Source organism: Sinocyclocheilus grahami, unplaced genomic scaffold (assembly GCF_001515645.1).
Source record: "Sinocyclocheilus grahami isolate Dianchi unplaced genomic scaffold, SAMN03320097.WGS_v1.1 scaffold1127.1, whole genome shotgun sequence".
In the NCBI taxonomy this organism is placed as follows: domain Eukaryota; kingdom Metazoa; phylum Chordata; class Actinopteri; order Cypriniformes; family Cyprinidae; genus Sinocyclocheilus; species Sinocyclocheilus grahami.
Genome location: NW_015506306.1, coordinates 503,929 through 523,963, shown reverse-complemented (window position 1 = coordinate 523,963; position 20,035 = coordinate 503,929). Strand labels below are relative to the sequence as shown.

Genomic DNA, 20,035 nt, shown 5'->3' with positions numbered 1-20,035 from the left:
AAGAAACCCATTGGTTGTCAGTTGCTCCACTGATAAGACATTTCTGTTTTATCTCTGAAAAAACCTGCTATAAACGGGGGCGCACAAAACCCAAACATAAGTTCTGATCATGACATGGTCTTGTTTACAACCTTTGTAAAGCAGAGAATAATAAACAGTCTTAGACCATCAGCTCTGGACCAGCAGTCCTTGTTCAGGAGCTCTTGAAGCCGGTTTGGCCACTCCTCGGGCATTCTCTTTGAGGACATTATTTTGAACTGCTAAGCTAGATACAGGCACTGCATGAAAGAGACAAACAAGAAGGATTCTTCTAAATCAAAGGTATATTTTTATTACTCTTTTGTAGCATTACATAACACTTTCTTGTAGTGAAACAGCAGATGTACTGTAGTTTTCAAAAAATAAAATAAAATGAAATAAATAAATAAATGAGAACAGGCAAGGTTTCAGCTGTGCTCGAAGTAAAACCATGCTCAACAGGTAAGCACTTTACTTATGAATTTTCATACGATTTCTTTTTAAACATATGCATCAGCTGTCATCATCTATGTCATCATAAGTCAGTTGAGTTGATTTTCTTTTATAATATACTTTTTTTTAAAATTAAGATAAGAATGACATGTAACCTTTCAGGGTTTTAATGATCTGTTTGTGGTGACAGGTGTATTTCTGAATATATATATAGCATACTAATTTAACATTAATAACTGACTTAAATTAATTAACTGCAGTTACAGTAGAAATGTGGAGGTGCAAATTTCTTTTTCACTTCAGTATCATGCAAGGTAGTATGTGCAATTGTAAGGCTGCTGAGAATAATAAATAGGAAACATGTAGCCAAAACAATACATTTATAGGTATATAGGTATAAGATCCAAATGTGGAAATATATACCAATAGACAACAACTGCTCTATCATTAGTTTGTTGAGAGGTAAAAGCACGTGAAAAAACACGTGCAATCATGCGCAGCTGTTTGCAGAGTCTATTGATATTATCATTTCCTACAGATGAGCTCATGGGGCCCACATCTACCCCAAACATATAAAAGCCCTGTTCTTCATTATGCCTTAAATGTATGTTACATGACAACTATATTTGTGTATATAATATATGTTTATCAACAACCCATTATTAGCATCATGGAGCATAGCTCAAGGCCAGGGGTGAAGTTAAACCGCATGAATGGTGCCCTAGTACAGGCCAGACCTAAACCCCAGGCAAGAGAGCAGTGGGCTAATAAGCTGGAGTTTCTCTTGGCGGTGGCAGGGCACATCATTGGCCTGGGAAATGTGTGGAGGTTTCCTTACTTGTGCTACAAGAATGGAGGGGGTGAGTGCAAATTTATATTCAATTTTGTTTTATGGTGTTTAAGTTCCTGAGTTAACATAGGTTCTTAATATAAAATAATATTGTATCTTAAAAAAGTTCCAAAGACTCAGATACACAGAAGATAAAAATCTGTGGTAGTTTTTTATAATTTAAATATTTTGGGATATAAGTTTCAGTGTCTAAGGGCTTGAGATCAGTGCCAATCATTCTGTGTTTTTGACAAGAACCTCAGTGGTATGAATACATAAAAAGTATGTTCTCTTTTAAGATAAAGAACGACATGATATACATACATGCATATACAGTGGGTACGGAAAGTATTCAGACCCCCTTAAATTTTTCACTCTTTGTTATATTGCAGCCATTTGCTAAAATCATTTAAGTTAATTTTTTTCCCTCATTAATGTACACACAGCACCCCATATTGACAGAAAAACACAGAATTGTTGACATTTTTGCAGATTTATTAAAAAAGAAAAACTGAAATATCACATGGTCCTTTATGGAATTATATTAGTTTGAATATATTAAGCAAAAATGTAACCTATCACTCCTGTAGAAACACGCTAATTTGTTTTCTAGATGTTTTCAGACTGATTGTGGATTTTGAAATAGCTTGTAACGATGTCCACAAAGCATTTCTTTCCCTAATCTGCATTAGCACTAACTTAGAGCTGTTAGAAAGTACTACTGAAATGTTATGGGATTTAAACAAGCACACAATAAATAAGAAAACATTTTTTTGCCCCATTTCAGCTCTGCCTCAATGGAGAGGCGCCAATACCACCAAAACGGAAGAATCTGAAAAAGTGCAGTAATGTAATTCTTGATTTTAGACACAATTAACTACTTTCACATTATATCGACACAGATGAACCACAGCTCTCTATATGCATACATTCGTGATCAGAGTGAATCTTTAAGACCTGCTGTGTTACAAACGCCAAGAGATGAAGGAGGTCCTAATTTAGGACTCAACAATATTTGTCCATGATAAGGAATTACAAGTCTAAAGGAAACCCTCAGTGTTTTACACTTTAAGACCAGTACCAAAAAAAATGTATTTTAATTTCTTCATACACAATGCAAATAAAAAAAGTAAATAAAAATAAATAAATACAATTAAATAAGCTCATCTTAATTCAAAATCTGAATCTAGCTTAAAAAAAACACAAAGATACATTGCAGAACGTGGTGTAGTTTGCTTGGCAATGAATGAGTACACGATTCGATCCATGACCAGACAGCACTTTAAACCAAACCAGTGCTGATTAATTTGGGTTTAGATAAAACATTACTTGTGTCAGATAATTCTATTTGGCATCAAAATGAAGTTTTTACATTTGGCCTCATTTCTGGTGTTGTGGCCAGCCCATATACGTAATAATGTACATATTTCCTTTCTAGAATGGAGGGCACCTCCGACCCTATAGCAGGTTGGTGGGATGACCCTGCAAAATAGCTGTATAATAGAGCAGGAAAGAGCCAGAGCTTCTATTATATTACAGAGAATAAAGAGTGGCCTTTTCCCGCTGACTGAATCCACCTGCTGGTCATTGATTTTAATGGCTGAGGATTCTGTGTTGTGCTGGACTGATTCACTGAAAGATGCTGGAATGATACTAGACTAGATTGTGTATGCAACTTCTGGTCAAATCGGAGTTTGTTTCTGTAGCCTGTCTTGTTTGATTTGCCTCAGCGGCATTTCATTTATTAATATTTGTTGGAGACAGATCTGGGGCTTTATGCCAAGCATAAATTCAGAAAGAGATGCAGCACAATATGAGAGTAAGTATGAACACACACACACACACACACACACACACAATGTTAATGGAATGCATTTTAATCTGGCCTACTTTAATCTTTAATCACTACTGTTCTGAACGTTTGGGGTCAAATAATTTTTTTTTTTTAAATGAACATTATTATTCAGCAAGGACAGATCAATCTGATACATTTTTACTTTGTTACAAAAATTTATATTTCAAACAAATTCTATTCATCAAATATTATGTGAAAACCGTGATTATTATTATATATATATATATATATATATATATATATTAATATACACTATTTATAATATTAAGCAGCTCAAGTGTTTTCAACTGTTTTGAGCACTAAATCAGCAGAAGGCTGGAGACTTTGTCATCATTTTGTCACATTTTAAAATATATATAAACTATTATTTTAATATTTAATTTAAAATGTTTTTACTGGATTTTTTATCAAATAAAAAAAAAATCATAGTAACCCCAAACCTTCGAACAGTAGTGTATGTACAGTATATACATTGTTGTCATGCTTACATTGCTAAATGAAAATAAAAATTTAATTATTGAAAATAATTTATTAAAATGATAATTATTTACAGTCATTCTTACACATACTTGCTTTAGAATAGATATGGTATAATATGGTGTTTTTGTTTAACACATGTTGCCATTTTGTCATATAAATTACTTTGAATTCAAATAATAATTTGCCAACCCCGTTTTGGATAATTTCTTTTTAGACCGTTTTTATTTTCTTTATAAGGGTGATTTAATACTGACTAAATAAAATCTTCACAGTGTTTTAGTGTGTATTGCTGGAGTTTTGATGCGAATGTAGTTTTTTTGTATATTGCATATTGTATTTTGATTTGTATATGTTTGGTGTGTATTGATAAATCATTCTGTCATTTAGGGGCATTTTTTGTGCCTTATGTGCTGTTTCTCTTCACCTGTGGGATTCCACTTTTCTTTTTGGAGACCTCACTGGGTCAGTTCACCAGTCAGGGTGGAATAACGTGCTGGAGGAAGATCTGTCCACTATTTGAAGGTGAACAATGATCTCATATACATTGACTTTTAAATATCAATGTATTACTGTTTTTTTACTTCACTACTTTGCTACTTTTCATTTTTTCATAGGTCTCGGTTATGGTAGCCAAGTCGTTGTCCTCTATACTGGAGTCTATTACATTATAATTCTTGCTTGGGCTTTCCTTTACCTCTTTTCATCCTTCAGCTCAGAGCTGCCATGGGCGAGCTGCAACAACTACTGGAACACAGGTATCTCAAGCATAACAGTGTGAATTATCATAATACTGGGATATGTCATTTGAATAACCACTGCCTTCTTTATTTAGAGAACTGCAAAGAGTTGAGAAAAAGCAACATTACTGAATATTCTCCAGAGAAAAGCACATCTCCTGTTATTGAGTTTTGGGAGTAAGTTGTTGAAAATAGCACCCCATCAAACCGGATATGTTTATTAGAATTACACAATTAAGGCAACACAGGATAACTAAACTCATCCAGCTAATTAAAATGATTCTCAATAAAGGTTGCAAAACAGAATGTGATTCCGTATTTTTGCCTACAGGAGAAGAATTTTGGGCTTGTCTGAGGGAATAGAACAGATTGGTAATGTTAGATGGGACTTGGCACTCTGCCTTCTGCTGGCCTGGATCATCTGCTACTTCTGTGTGTGGAAGGGAGTGAAGTCCACAGGCAAGGTGAGAACTTTTTAACAATGTGTATCATAGGAACATGGAACATGCAAACAGGAACATGGTGAACGGTCTTCCTCTTATTTTCAGGTGGTCTACTTCACTGCGACTTTTCCCTATTTAATGTTGGTAGTGCTGCTGGTCCGTGGAGTTACTCTTCCTGGAGCAAAGAATGGCATAATTTTCTACCTCTACCCTGATCCAACACGTCTCACAGACCCACAGGCACTAAACTGCTCTCTTTTGCCCTTTGTTCCATGAAAATATTGGCATTTTGTGATGTCGAATTGTGAATGATTAGATTTTGAAATAATAAAAACAATAATTGATGTTTAGGTGTGGATGGACGCAGGTAGTCAGATATTTTACTCCTATGGTGTTTGTACAGGAGTACTGACTGCTTTGGGAAGCTACAACAAATATGACAACAACTGCTATAGGTACTTCATATGATCTAATATCGCACTCTCTAGACCAGTAGTTTATTCATTGCAAGTTGTACTAAAAAAAAAAAAACTTTTTGTATTTTGCTATTTGTCTTTCAGAGACTGTGTATACTTGTGTCTGCTCAACAGCTTAACTAGCTTTGTGGCTGGTTTTGCTATATTTTCGGTCCTGGGCTTCATGGCAGATGAGCAGGGAATGGATATTTCAATGGTTGCAGAGTCAGGTAAAAACCATATATAAGGCTTGAAGTCTCTTAAAGCAAGTGAAGGTCAATATAGCATAAAAAAAGCATACAGAAACATAAAAATCAGAGCTCTGGAAATATTAACTGCAAAATTAAGCAATACCATTGGTTACACAATTGCACTGCTGAAAATTAAGCAGAAATATATATATTTTTTTGTATTACTAAGCACTGCCATTCACATTAGATGCAGTGATTAAGTTGTGTCAAAAAAGGGGGATGGGGAGGGATTCGTTTAATGACTTTTGTTTGTGGCAGGTCCTGGTTTGGCATTCATTGCTTACCCCCGTGCTGTAGCTTTGATGCCCCTGCCTCAGTTATGGGCAATCTTCTTCTTTATCATGATCATATTCCTGGGACTGGATAGTGAGGTAAATACAGGAAGCAATACAGAAGATTTTCCTATATTTAATTCCTTATATCCTAGTATGGATACCCTAAAGCTTTTTCTATGAATCTATCAGTTTGTGTATCATGAAGCCCTGGTAACGGCTATCTCGGATATGTATCCCTCCTTCTTTCAAACTGGACATCGGCGTAAATTTCTTCTCCTCTTCATAAGTGCTGCCAGCTTCCTTGTTGGTCTGCTAATGGTAACCGAGGTGAGAGTCACAAATGAGAACACAAAGATGGTTGATTGAAATAAATAAATAAATACAAACACCACATCTACAGTACCTGTACTTTCTGTCAGCAATTTTTAGTTTTTCTGTTTCACTCTCAGGGTGGCCTGTATGTCTTCCAGCTTTTTGACTATTACGCCTGTAGTGGAATGACTCTTCTTACTTTTGCTATCCTTCAGTCCATCTGTGTTGGATGGGTATATGGTAAATCATTTATTTGACTCTGTAAAGAAAAACTCTGTAAAGAAATGTACACAAATGGTACATGTTTGCATTTGCAACTCTGGTGACCTCTGTTGAAATATTTAAAGAACATCTGCTCAGACGTGTAATTAATTCAACAGTGTACTCAATTCCTAGCACATTAAAAGAGAATTGAACACAAAGTAATGCGATAAAATGATTTACTTTTGTGTAAAACAATGTACTTTTGAGTTTTAAAACGTTTGAGTTTTATATCAGGTGCAGATCGCCTCTATGATAGCATTGAGGATATGATTGGATATCGGCCCTGGCCCTTCATGAAGTGCTGCTGGAAATATCTAACACCAACTATATGCACAGTGAGTATCATTTAAATCCCTTGAAATCTTTTTCTGAGGCTTTTTAAAACTCAGAGCAAATGTTTAATTCTTTATTTTCATATTCATATACTATTCTCAGACCAGTATGTAGAGGTAGGAAGTGATTTGTCTGCCACCTGCGAGTCTGTGTCTGACACCTGTCATTTGTGTCTGTCTTTAAACTGACAGCACTTCAAAACAGAAGAAAACCCTTCTCCTATTCTGAGACTTTGTGCACTGTCTCAATGTGACAAAGCATACCAAACTAACTGATGGCTCCCCATTGCTCATCATTCTCTTCCTGTCTATTTAGGGAACATTTATCTTCTCCTTGGTTAAATACACTCCTCTGAAGTTCAACAATGTGTATGAGTATCCCTGGTGGGGTTATGCAATTGGTGGCTTCTTCACCCTTTCCTCCACTCTACTAGTTCCACTGTGGATGATTTATTTAGTTGGCACCACTCCAGGGTCTATGCGACAGGTATGTCCATAAGAAACTCTTTTTTTGACTGCTTAAACAATTTCACTGAAATTTATTTAACATATTTTCTCATAAATTTTGAGGTAAAAAAAATCATATATATATATATACACTATATACACTCTTAAAAATAAAGGTGCTTCATATATATATATATATATATATATATATATATATATATATATATATATATATATATATATATATATATATAATTTTCTATGTATGCATTTATATTTTTAAAACATAATGTTAATGAAATTTCTGATTTTTATAATTTATTTTCAAAATAATTAACCCTGTGCATCATTTATAAAATCATTTTTCATATCAGAGAGTAAGAGTCTTGTGTACTCCTGCTGAAGACCTGCCTGATCCTAAACGCCCAAAACAGAACCTAAACACGGTTTCTTTTGAGACCTTCACAGACCTATTGACTTTAAGAACTGTTCATACACCCAACTCACTACCTCACAGAGACATTGTCTGATTGTATTTGGCCTTCTGATTTGTGACAAACATTGTTAACCCAGTGTCATTTGACTGGCGTTGTAATGAACCAGTGCCGTAGCCACCATAGACAGTGAGGGGGAAAAGTCCACCCCAATAATTAGAAATGGCCACATTGTCCCCTCCCCAGAATTAGAAATTCTTGCACTGCTCTGTTGTACTCCATTACACAGTACTCTGTTTGTCGTTAGAATGGCAATTTTTAAATTTTTTTTTTTAATTTTTTTTAAATTTTAGGCTTGTCTGCCTCAGCGTTCAACAGCGCTTGTCAGTGTCAAAATGACTGAGATGGCCAATAAAAATTTAAGTAGGAGAGGTTTACTGTTCACAGAAATAGAGCGCAAATTCCAGCATGAAGTGCCAGTTTTAATGTTGAAAGAGATTGAGGTGACATGAAAGTAGCAATACATTTAATATTTGACATCTGTTTTATGATAGAAATGTTTAAAAAAAATGACAGTAACATCCAGTGAAACAAACTACTAAATCCCCCCCCCTCAAATTTCGCCAGTTTGAATGGAAAATGTTGAAAATGTTGGAATGATTTGTGCAATTCCTAACAGAATGTAATGAGACAAGAAACATTTTGCATTTTCAACATATTAGCCATACAAATAAGAGTGAATGTGTGCATTATTACTTCTCAACTAGAATTACTAGAATTTCCTTTTCTTTATATTAAAAAATATATTAATTAAATAAAAAAATTGGTCCCTCCTAATGTTCAAGACATGGTTACAGCTTTGTTATGAAGATCATATGATGGTTAAGTATTGAAATGTTTATCAAAGCAACAGTTTTTTAATTGATCATACAGTTACATGATAAAGTTCATATGGAGAATAAGTTTGTATATATGTGTATTTCAAATGAATTAACAGGACAAGGCTTGTTTGCTCTTCTTAAATGCATTGACGTGTTACCACAAAAAGGGCCGTGAAGGTCACCTGTTACGTTTTTCAGCTTTCCCTTTAAGAGTGAAGTGTGTTTGTCAAACACACTCCAAAAAAAGTGTATAAATGTGAAAACTTACAATTGAGAGTTGTTAGTATACAAATGTACAAGAGTGAAGTAGAACTATTGTTATTTGTTTTCACATGTTTTTACAATATAATTTTTTTAAAACAATTGCTTTATTTTTAGATTTTTGTAATCATTTCTTCTGATATGGTTTAGTTAGGGTTAGACAAATTAATGACAAAAGATTTTGATACACTTTCCTAGACTAACATGCAAGATCATCTGCTGGGTAACTAATGACATTACAGCAATGACATTGACTTCTCAATTAACCTATTTAAACATAAAGATTTAGCCTTAAACAGTAAAGGATCATCAGAATCAGACTGCAAATGAACAGTTATGAACCTTCACATGCCCAGAACACAGACTGCATGAAACTGTTTTTTTCTTTTGATGTACTGGAAAGTAGTCTTAGCTTGTCAAAGGTGAATGAATGCACCACCTGCTGGACATAAGAAGTGTATTTCTGTCTCCATGCAAGTGCATTGCTAGCCTCTCACTATGCAGAGACTGTCGGATAGCTCCATCTACTGGACAATTTTTAGACCCAGGGCCATAACCACCACAGACACCGATATTCAGATAAGGTGTGTCTGCTAAAATGTGCTTTGGATTAAACCCATTATTTCTTCTTAATTTTCTAGTCAAGTCGAGGTTTATTATTTTTAAAGGGATTACATGTTTTACCTCTAGTTACTTTGTTGCATGCACACATAACCCAAGGCAACAATAAATAGAATTGTCTGTACAATATTTGCAGTAGGTCTACACTACCATTCAAAGGTTTGGGGTCAGTAAGATATTTTGTTTTAATTAAAAAAAATTTTTAAAGAAATGAATACTTTTATTTAGCAAGGATGCATTCAATTGATCAAAAATGACAGTAAAGACTTTTAAATTGTTATAAAATATTTCAAGTAAATGCTGTTCTTTTCAACTTTCTGTTTATCAGAGAATCCTGAAAAAATGTGTCATGGCTTACACAAAAATATTAAGCACCACACCATTACTGTTTTTATTTTTGATCAATAAATGCAGCCTTCATGAGCATAAAAGACTTTTGTCAAAAACAATTTAGGTAACGCTTTGTTTCAATAGTCTACTTTAGACATTCTGCTTACTATAACTTGTCAACTACTGCAACTACATGTCAACTACCAGTCATTAGAGAATGACACATTATTTATTGTTCCCTCAACAGACATGCTATTACATTCTACTATAAGTAATTTTTTTGGCAAGTACGTCAACTTATGTGAGTTAATTAAAATTGAAATTGCAAAGTTACTTATTAATATTAATGTCAATTTTAATGTCAAATTGCCAAATGTCAAAATCTTACTGACTCCAAATTTTTGATCGGTATTGTATGTATTTATTGCACAGTTATAGGACCCAAGAGTGATAGGAAGGCTATATTTATGCAGTATACAGTTTATACAGTTCAGGGGGCTTGAATGTCCTTTTGGACTGATATGCGGGCCGTAGTGGGTAAATGTGACCACAGCCCCATAATGAGATCACGGAAAGCTTGTCCAACTTCTAAGTGAAGGTGACTAAACTGGGAGATTAGATGGCCCCAAACCAATCTGAGATTAAAAGACTTTTCCTCAATCCACCACAAATTGCTTCCAGTTTTCCTCATCTGACACACATGTCATTTTTAAAAATAAAAAGTGTTAATATCAATGATTTCATAGTGTTGTGCAAAATATAGATAGACACAGTGACCCAAAAAGTAGTTGGACACTTAAGCCATATTAAAAATGTCTGAATGTCATTACAGTAGATAACAAAGGGTCAAACCAAGTGGCATCAAAATACATTTTGAACAGTATACTTTACCATTTCAAACCTATTGAACTCCTTTTTATGATTTGTCTTTAAAATAAATGCCGCCTCCTTTGATATTTGATCAAATGTAATGACATTCATACTAATGCATGTGTGATTTGAATGTGCAAATACTTCATGAGGCCACTTGAAATAATATGATAGTCAGGTTTGTAATGTTTGATGTATTGATTTTTTTCAGTGTATGTATGTTTATATAATGTAGCACTATGCCAAAATAAATTGTAACACAAGTGAAGTGATGTGTGGCTAAGCATGGTGACCCATACTCGGAATTTGTGCTCTGCATTTAACCCATCCAAGTGCGCACACACACAGTAGTGAACACACACCCAGGGCAGTGGGCAGCCATATTGCTGTGGCGCCTGGGGAGCAGTTGGGGATTTAGTGCCTTGCTCAAGGGTCTCACTTCAGTCGTGGTATTGAGGGAGGAAGAAAGCACTGGTTATTCACTCCCCCCCACCCACAATTCCTGCCAGACCTGAGACTCGAACCCGCAACCTTCGGGTGACATACAGGTTTGGAACAACATGATGGTGAATAAATAATAAAAGAATGAATGAATTTTCATTTTGTATGAACTATCCCTTTAATATAAAATGTGTATATGTGTCAGTTTACAGTTACATCATCAAACAGGCACATGATGTAATGTCTGCACAATCAACTGGGCCATTAGGGTAACTGCATATAGACTGGACGCTGACCTGGTTTGAGTCTAGCAGCCGACTCAACTTCCTGCTCATGATGGTGGCTTCCTTGCACAGTCGGATCTGTGATAAACCCTTGAGCGCTAAGATGCCAAACACACTGTTTAGAGGCTAATCCCTATTTAAGTGATGTGTGACTTTTTACATTCTCTTCACACCTTTAGCCTCCCACACCGATTTTCTTCTCACCTACACCTAACTATCCTTTTCTACAGTTTTGCTAAGCTCATTCCCAATCTCATTTGTAACAAGATGAAAAAGCTTTCAAAGCAGCAGATGTCTCAAATCATCCAATAGTTTAGGGAGAGTAAGATTTTTTATTTGAAAATTTTCTTTATTTGTAAGAGTAAGATTATCTTTATTTGAAAGTAATTAACACTTTTGAGTGGTGCCAAAATAAACAAATAAAAATTAGAAATAAAAAAAATCTAATAAATGCTGTTCTTCTGCACTTTCTGTTCATTAAAGAATCCTGAAAAAAATTGTAGCATGGTTTCCACAAAAATATAAAGCAGCACAACTGTTCAATATTGGTAATAATGTGTCTTGAGCACCAAATCAGCATATTAGAATGATTTCTGAAGGATCGTGTGACACTGAATACTGGAGTAATGATGCTGAAAATTCAGCCTTGCCATCACAGGAATAAATTGCATTGTAAAATATGTTAAAATGGAAGACAGTTCTTTTAAATTGTAATAATATTTAAAAAAATTACAGTTTTTACTGTATTTTTGATCATATAAATGCAGCCTAACTGATAGCATAACACTAATAGCTAATAACATAAAATATTTTTGATCCCAAACCTTTGAATGGAAGTGCATGTTAAGTTTGGTATAATACAAAAATTATTTTGAGAATTATGTGTGCTGTTTTACTTGGTGTGGTGTATGGAGGGTACGTTGGGGGAAAGTGTGAATAAATTGTGGACCCGCTCCAGACATCATCGCAATCACGATTAAGTTTAGGCTGGCATCCAGGTTTCAAAAAAATTAAATTTGCTTTGGCTTACATGTCACCACTGGTGCCAACATTTGTCCATAACTGTAATGCATCCAAACCTAAACTGAGAAGTTTTATTTAAGAATGTTTCATCAACATCTACTAATAATGTCTTAAAATGTGTTTGCCTTTTCAAAATGAATCCCAAAATTTAACAGAGCAATTCGAAAAAAATAGGTGTAATTGAAATCTGAGAATAGTGGTTTCAGACATTAGCACATAGTTTTGCATTTTGTCCTCAGTAATCACTTTTGACCTTAAACCATGCACATTGCACTGTTTGATAGTTTCCGACTACCCAAGATAAGTTACAGTGAAAAATTATACTGCGTGAATAAGTATGTAACATTATTAGGCTTCAAGCTGTCAGTGTGGACTAAACTTTGCTGGGAAAACCAGTGAAGAGGTACCATAAAATTAAACAAATTCAGGGGTCCGTTTCCCAAAATCAACTATGGTCACGAGTTCTATCAATAGAGTTCAATGGAACTTGTGACCATAGTTAGCTAATGATGCTTTTGGGAAACGCACCCCAGGACAACATCTAGGTCAAGTTTTTTGGGTTACAGGGGAGCTGTTTTTATTTTAGAAACATTGGTAGCACATTCTTTCAAACCTTAGTTAGAAAAAACTATTATATTTTTTATATAATACATAAACATATAAAATATATGAATTCTTCAAGTGAAGAATTGTGGCTGGTGTGAGTTCTAGAAGACATCACTTCAGTCAAGGGGAACAGATGCCATGTGCATACTTTGGTTTGGCTCTGGTCCTTCAACATGAGAAAGGCTTTGCTATTGCGTAGAAGGTGTGAATCCAATCAGGCAGGATTGAGGCATTTGAAGAGGATGCAAACAGCAATGGTGTTAACAGCTTGTCAGGGCCTTTTTGTGCCTGTAATGGGATAATCACAATCTACTTGTGGCTGGAAATCCTCCTTGAAGGTGTTGACATCTCAGAGATGTTAATCTGACAGATGGGACAGGCTCTTTCCTGTTTGTCCACACTTATGTCCTGCTTAAGTGCAAAACTAATTTTCTTTAGCTGTGACCTTTAAAAGTCATTTTAAAGGTCATATACTCTATTCAATTTTGATGTATGCCAATGCAGTCAAGACTGTGAAATTCTCAATTTGTAGAAAAATTTAATGGTAATTTAATTTTTCAAGAACTTAAATGTAAAATTGGAATGGAGGTTTATGATGGCCCAAATAAATACGCACATCATTTGTATAGTATTATTTAAAAACAGTAGTTACAGTAGTTTAATAAAAGTGGCACTTTGGTTTGCTCATTTACATGGGGAGCATCTCATTCAAGCACATTTAGTGAATATTTAACATGTTAAAAGCGTGTAATATTTTGGTGATATAATATTTAAAGACCATCTCTCTCACTCTTGGTTTCTGCTTCACCATAACAATTACAAATGCATTTTTGTAGCCACAAGCATGAGCTTGGGTGTGTTTATTTAATCTTATGTAGATCTTGCAGGTATAAAACCTAATCATTACAAAGGTTTTCAAAACAAATCATACACTAGCAAAGAGTAATAGTTTTCAATTATTTTAAAATACTTGGTTCAACATTTATCAGCATAACAGCTCTCTTTACTAATTGTTTAATTCAGTAATATACTTTACCAATTAGAAAGGCATTTTTGGCAAGTAAAGTTATGGATGGCTTGGCACTTACAGAATAGTCTCTATAATTCCTCTATGACATCATTCCACCATTTAATTGTTATATTGTTTTAATTCTCCTACTAATCTCACAGTCACTTCTACACAGGCTTTCTGGGGACTTTTAAGACATATTTTTCATTACTGATAATCTTTTTGCAAGCATGTACTTCAGTAGCAAACTACCTGCAAGAAGAGCATGATTGTTGTACACTGTAAAAAAAATAAATAAAAAAAATTACATTTTATGTTAAAATTTAGAAAAGTGCATTTTCCATAAATACTATTAAATTAAAAAAGTAAATTAGCACTGATTTGCAATTTATCATGATAACAAAATGCTAAAAATATCATTTTTACATTTTACAGTTTTCAATATGTAAAAGAATACATTGAGTCACCTGCTGGGTCAAGGTCAACTAATCCTTTTAAGGGTGAAGCCACCTCATTGGACGTGACTCTGATAGTTCAGCAAATAAAAGTATTCCAGCACTTATTTAAAGGTGGAGTAGTGCACTTAAATCTGTTAAAATGTTGTTTGAAACAGTGATCCACACCAAAACAGATGGCATTTACAATCAAGAAAATTGCTGACATCTTCATTGGCAAAAACAATTAACATTATCATCAAATCAATTAAATTATCCTTTCTAGTAAGTTTATCCATAATGTCTTATTTAAGATGAACAGAACTATTTATTCATCAGTATTTAATGTGCAATCAGATATCATATAATTAGACATTTGAAAGTAAAGGGACTTTCCAGGTCACTGTGATGACTGGCAATCTGTCCAGGGTGTTTCTCATGCCTTCGGCCCAAGACGCTTGGATAAACTCCAGCATTCCCATGACCCTACAGAGGATAAGTGGTTTGGAGAATGAATGGTGGATTGATGGATGGATTGAATTTTCCAGGTGATTTTACAACTACACAACTAATGATCAAGTATCTATATACAGGTGCATCTCAATGTCGGTGTGCTTGACTGGCCAGCAAACTCACCAGACCTGAACCCTTTAGAGAATCTATGGGGTATTGTCAAAAGGAAAATGAGAAACAAGATCAAAAAATGGAGATGAGCTGAAGGCCACTGCCAAAGAAACCTGGGCTTTCATACCACCTTAGCAGTGCCACAAACTGATCACCTCCATGCCACGCCGAATTGAGGCAGTAATTAAAGCAAAAGGAGCCCCTACCAAGTATTGAGTACATGTACAGTAAATGAACATACTTTCCAGAAGGCCAACAATTCACTAAAAATGTTTTTTTTTCATAAGACATTTTTTGTCTTATGAAGTATTCTAATTTTTTGAGAGTGAATTGGTGGGTTTTTGTTAAATGTGAGCCAAAATCATCACAATTAAAAGAACCAAAGACTTAAACTACTTCAGTCTGTGTGCATTGAATTTATTTAATACACAAGTTTCACAATTTAAGTTGAATTACTGAAATAACTGAACTTTTCCATGACATTCTAATTTATTGAGATGCACCTGTATATGAAAAAGGCTGTATAATCTATCATCTTAAATGAAACCATATTAAAATAATATGAAACTTTAGTGAAGGTACTGGGAGTACAATAAATTCACACAACACTAACATAAATAGAAATGACAGATGTCTTTGCTGAGGGCCAAAGGTATATGGAGGTCCTGCCAACATGGACTAGGCTGCTACTGACTATAATCTGCAAATCAATGATCATTAATACTGAACTGCCACACTTCGGCATTAAACCGGACGTTACAGTTTTAGCTCAATATTAATCTCTTCTCTTAGAAATTGGAGACTCAAGTCAACAGACAATGTAATATTCAGATTTTGTTTCATTTTTTTTCAATTTTAGCCAAAGAAAGTGATAATATGGTTTAACAAATTAAAGTGTAACATCAGCAAATAAGAGAAGCAATACTTCAGTCTAAATGTGCATTAAAGATTAGGCATTATTTTGGACAAGGAGGCTTAGTAAGGTAAAACAATTAACTCTTTACTTACATTGAGCACCAACTGGAGAATTACATCTTGCCAATTGCTAATCTACCCAGAAGACACTACATACTATTTAGTCAAACAATATGTGATTGGCTAAAAAGAGAGAGCAAAAAGGGTGGGTCAGAAAATTAACTGGAATTGGATAATTAGATCTATTACATCTGCTTGGGAGTTACTTTAGCCAGAAGTCATTGGTTAAGTATATTAGCTCAGTCACCACAAAGTCTAATTTCATTGCTGCAGATCTCTGATATTTTAAAGCAACTTTTATTTATTCTAAGGTAAACTGAGAGATCAATTCATGTGCAGTCAATACAAATGACATAATCTGCACCAATATCGGTATAATAATGAAATGTCAATATAGAAAATATAATAATATATTCGGTAGGAGTAGACCAGAAAGTAAAAGTCTTTGGTGGCACCCGTCCCAATGACCTGACCTCATAACTGTGGGAAATCTTGGGTTGTAAAGAGCGTCTTTCAAATCATGTTCCCCCCCAGATAGTCTTCCACACTGTGTTAGCCAAAAAAAAACCTCACGAACCCTCAACGGCACCTCAGTACACCCTTTCTATTTATCTGTGATTGATTTTCTAAGCATACCTTATGAGTGATTTTGGCAATAATTTAGTGAAGGAAGGTAATTGTGTTAAAACAATTAACTCTCAATAACGTAAAGTAGATAATTCGATCTAAGCTATTATTCTTGTCACAGATTGTACTTTGGCCAGAAGTCTTGAGGTAAGGGAATTAGCAGCGGTATACTGCTATGGCCTGAGGAGACAGCTGTAGCATTTAAAAAAACGTATGGTTTTATGTTTCAAGAAAGGTCAGATTAGGTCAAATAGTTGAGCATGGTGCTAGCAGTGGTCATGGGTTAATGCCCAGGGAATACACAAACTGATTACATTATTAGTGCCATTTATACTAATGGTTTGATTAACACACACACTGATCAGCCACAACATTAAAACCACTGACAAGTGAAGTGAATAACATTGATTATATTGTTACAATGGCGACTGTCAAAGGGTGAGATATATTAGACAGCAAGTAAACAGTCAGTTCTTGAATTTCAAGTGTTAAAAGCAGGAAAAATGTTCCAGTATTTTGCAGGGAAACCTTATGCCCTGGCATTCATGTGGTTGTTACTTTGACACATGCTACCTACTAAAGACTGTTGCAGACCACGTACTCTCCTTCATGGCAGTGGTGTTCCCTGATGGCAGTGGCCTCTTTCTCAGCAGGATAATGGTGCCAAATACCACAGGACACCTTCAGAGGTCTTGTGAAGTCCATGCCTCCATGCATCAGAGCTGTTTTTAGACTTTTTTAGACTTTGTTCACATGGCACAAGCGTTTTGGGGCCCAGAAAAAGCTAACTTTTGAAAATGGGTTCCAAACGGCAAGTTTTTGAAAACAATGCTGTTATTGTCTCTGTGTAAACTACAAAAACGCACATTTGTGAAAACAGTGATGTCATGATCATGTATATTATGTGTTCATTCGACAGAAGTGTGCGCAGGTGTGTACTGTTTCTTTAAACGATGATATCACCAACTACTGGCCTGGCATGAATAATACAGCGTTTTTATTAATTTTTGTGGATCCATGTGAACAGGGATCATTTGACAACGTTGTCATCTGTAAGTTTTTACCTTTATATGTTTTGCAGAAGCTTTAATTCAAAACAACATCTATTGCATTTCTAGGTACACACTTTATCAGTTCACACATTCCCTGGGAATCAAACCAATGACTTTGGCGTTGCTAGTGCTGTGCTCTTTTTAGCTAAATAAACAATAAAAAATTATTTTGAAAAAAAAAAAACTTCATCCATAATTTATTTGCCACTTGTTTTAAGCATAAACCTCACTAAATGTCTTTTTTGGGAGTCTGACAAGTCACCATTTCATGACTGCTTGTTCTAACAGCTGCTGAACACAGCTTATACTATACTGATATACAACCTCCTAGAGAATATAAACAATTAAAATATAAAGTTAATCACTGTAGCCTACACGTGATATTAACACTTGTAATGATGTGCATATTTTGTCTAACTCTTTTAATCTGATTTGAATATTCAAATATTAATACTTATACAGCATTAATGGATGAATAAGATTTGAAGAATATGGAAAGTACAATTAGCAATTTTCAGTGGGAGTCTATGAGATTTTTTGGCAATGTTGCTAGTCAGCAACTGGAAAACTGTATGATCAGTTGGAACACACAACAGACTGAAGATGTGTGGTATTTGGTAGATAGATTCTGCACTGCCAGGAAGGTCTGTACACACTGGTGTACTTTGATTCAACTATATCTACTGCCAGCAGAGTTTTAACCAGGAAGCTTAAGCTTATTAGCGCCTGGCTTGAAACCAGTGTTGGGGAAGCTACTTCCAAAGCTACTCTTCTGAGGAAGTGAAAACTGTGTTTACATCAGAAAAGTACAGACTAGCATTTTCCAAAAGTTGCTTGTCCACTCTGCAATGTCTGAAAAGGCTCAAATCTTGTTTGCATAAAACATCCTAAACACTCACTGACATGACGATACTGAGAGAAACCATGGGCCTATACCATGAAGACCGTTTAGTTGGCTAGCCAGTTAAGTTTCAGGATAGCTTGTGCCAACCCTGGAATTTAGGGACCATGCAAGTGGCTTGGATTTTAGTGGTGTTCATTGCATTAGTAACTAAGGGCAACTCAAACTACACGAATGTAAGACTGTCTGATTTGTTCTGGTGCTCACACTACACAACAAAGTTTCTTATCATCTATGCACAAAAGACATTTGGTCAAGAGGCAGTCCTGACCAACAGCGAAAAAAATGTTCACACATAATTTCATGCAAGAATTTCACGCAAGTGATTACAAGATTTTTTCTGTTTATACAGTCTGCACTCTGATTGGCTGGATTAGTTCCCCCTGTGGTTGCATCGCACACACTACAAGATCACGTGGCGATAATATCAAACAGGTTTGAAAATATTTCAGCGTCTGACAGGCTCAGATCATGTCGATGATCAGCATCATGGTACCTACAAACCCTGATTGGATTGGTTTGGTTCAAAACTAATTCCATATCCCTGAGTTTGTTCAGCTACCATTATGGTACGGGCCCCAGTTTAAAGCTAGCTCATAATTTTGAGTTGAATGGATCACATGATCAAATGAACATGAACTTTTTGTTACAATTCACACTACAATGCGAAACTGTGTTTTTAAATGTATCTACATGGGAGAGTGATTTCAAAAATAGAAATTTTCTCTGGACAAAAATATTCAGTGTGGGCAGAAGGCCAAAATGTAGAGAAAAAGGTGCATTTTCAAATTTAATGTGGACGTAGCCTTTATGTAGCACTTGTGAACAGAATCTCTAACAAGACACTAAACCCATTACATGATTTCTAGCATTTGTTAGCCTCTGCAGCTTGCAGGCTAAACAAACATTCAAACATCCCCTGAATGCATCAAACCCACTGTTTTAATGGGTGCCTAATTAGTAAAACACACTCATAGACCAACAAACGAAATAAAGCAATTCAATAAAGCAAAGTAGGCTAAACAAGATGGCGCCACGGATGGCTGCCTCAGATTGTAGCTCTTTGGTACTTTTACTATTCTTGTTTGTTTGTCATTTTTTTAATTAAAATTTTTTCCAATCCGCTTGTACGAACTCCTAGATATCAGAAATAGCACACCAAATAATTGCCGACTTTTGAGCGTTCAGACCAGTGGTGTAGCAAGTCAGCCCCGGGACCATATGCAAAAACATTGTACAGCCCCCCCAAATGTTGTAGGTTAATGGGGCCTCCAACGCTCCTTATTGTTGTCTTTTCTGAGGTAAATAACATTACATGACTATTCACAAGCTGTTTTATTTATGGTATAAATGCTTGGATATCAGAATATCAGAAGACATGTTGAAAAACTCTCATGTAATCGATCAATCATTGGTTGTGAATAGTCATAACAGTCGAAACATAACATTTACCTCAGAATTGCCAACAATATAACTTTGCCAATATTGTTTTATAATTTTCAACAAAATCA

At 35.1% G+C, this 20,035-nt stretch overlaps 1 protein-coding gene across 1 annotated transcript; it reads left to right on the top strand.

Moving 5' to 3' along the window:
* LOC107567081 (sodium- and chloride-dependent GABA transporter 2-like) lies at positions 1-8,281 on the top strand. The gene is made up of 15 exons (XM_016252684.1): positions 1-321; positions 1,138-1,331; positions 4,023-4,157; positions 4,250-4,390; positions 4,468-4,549; positions 4,704-4,836; positions 4,921-5,055; positions 5,167-5,270; positions 5,376-5,500; positions 5,780-5,892; positions 5,986-6,123; positions 6,246-6,348; positions 6,607-6,707; positions 7,021-7,191; positions 7,526-8,281. Exons 2-15 carry the CDS (start codon positions 1,142-1,144, stop codon positions 7,679-7,681), a joined length of 1,827 nt encoding a protein of 608 aa, XP_016108170.1. The 5' UTR covers positions 1-321; positions 1,138-1,141; the 3' UTR covers positions 7,682-8,281.
* The last annotated feature ends 11,754 nt before the right edge of the window (positions 8,282-20,035 follow it).

What these genes read in the sequence shown, in the direction of transcription:
- LOC107567081 (XM_016252684.1), top strand. Translation starts at nt 1,142, where the DNA reads ATGGAGCATAGCTCAAGGCCAGGGGTGAAGTTAAACCGCATGAATGGT. An exon ending in TCCTGGGACTGGATAGTGAG is followed by an intron (nt 5,893 to 5,985) that starts GTAAATACAGGA and finishes TGAATCTATCAG; the next exon opens with TTTGTGTATCATGAAGCCCT. An exon ending in CTCCAGGGTCTATGCGACAG is followed by an intron (nt 7,192 to 7,525) that starts GTATGTCCATAA and finishes TTTTCATATCAG; the next exon opens with AGAGTAAGAGTCTTGTGTAC.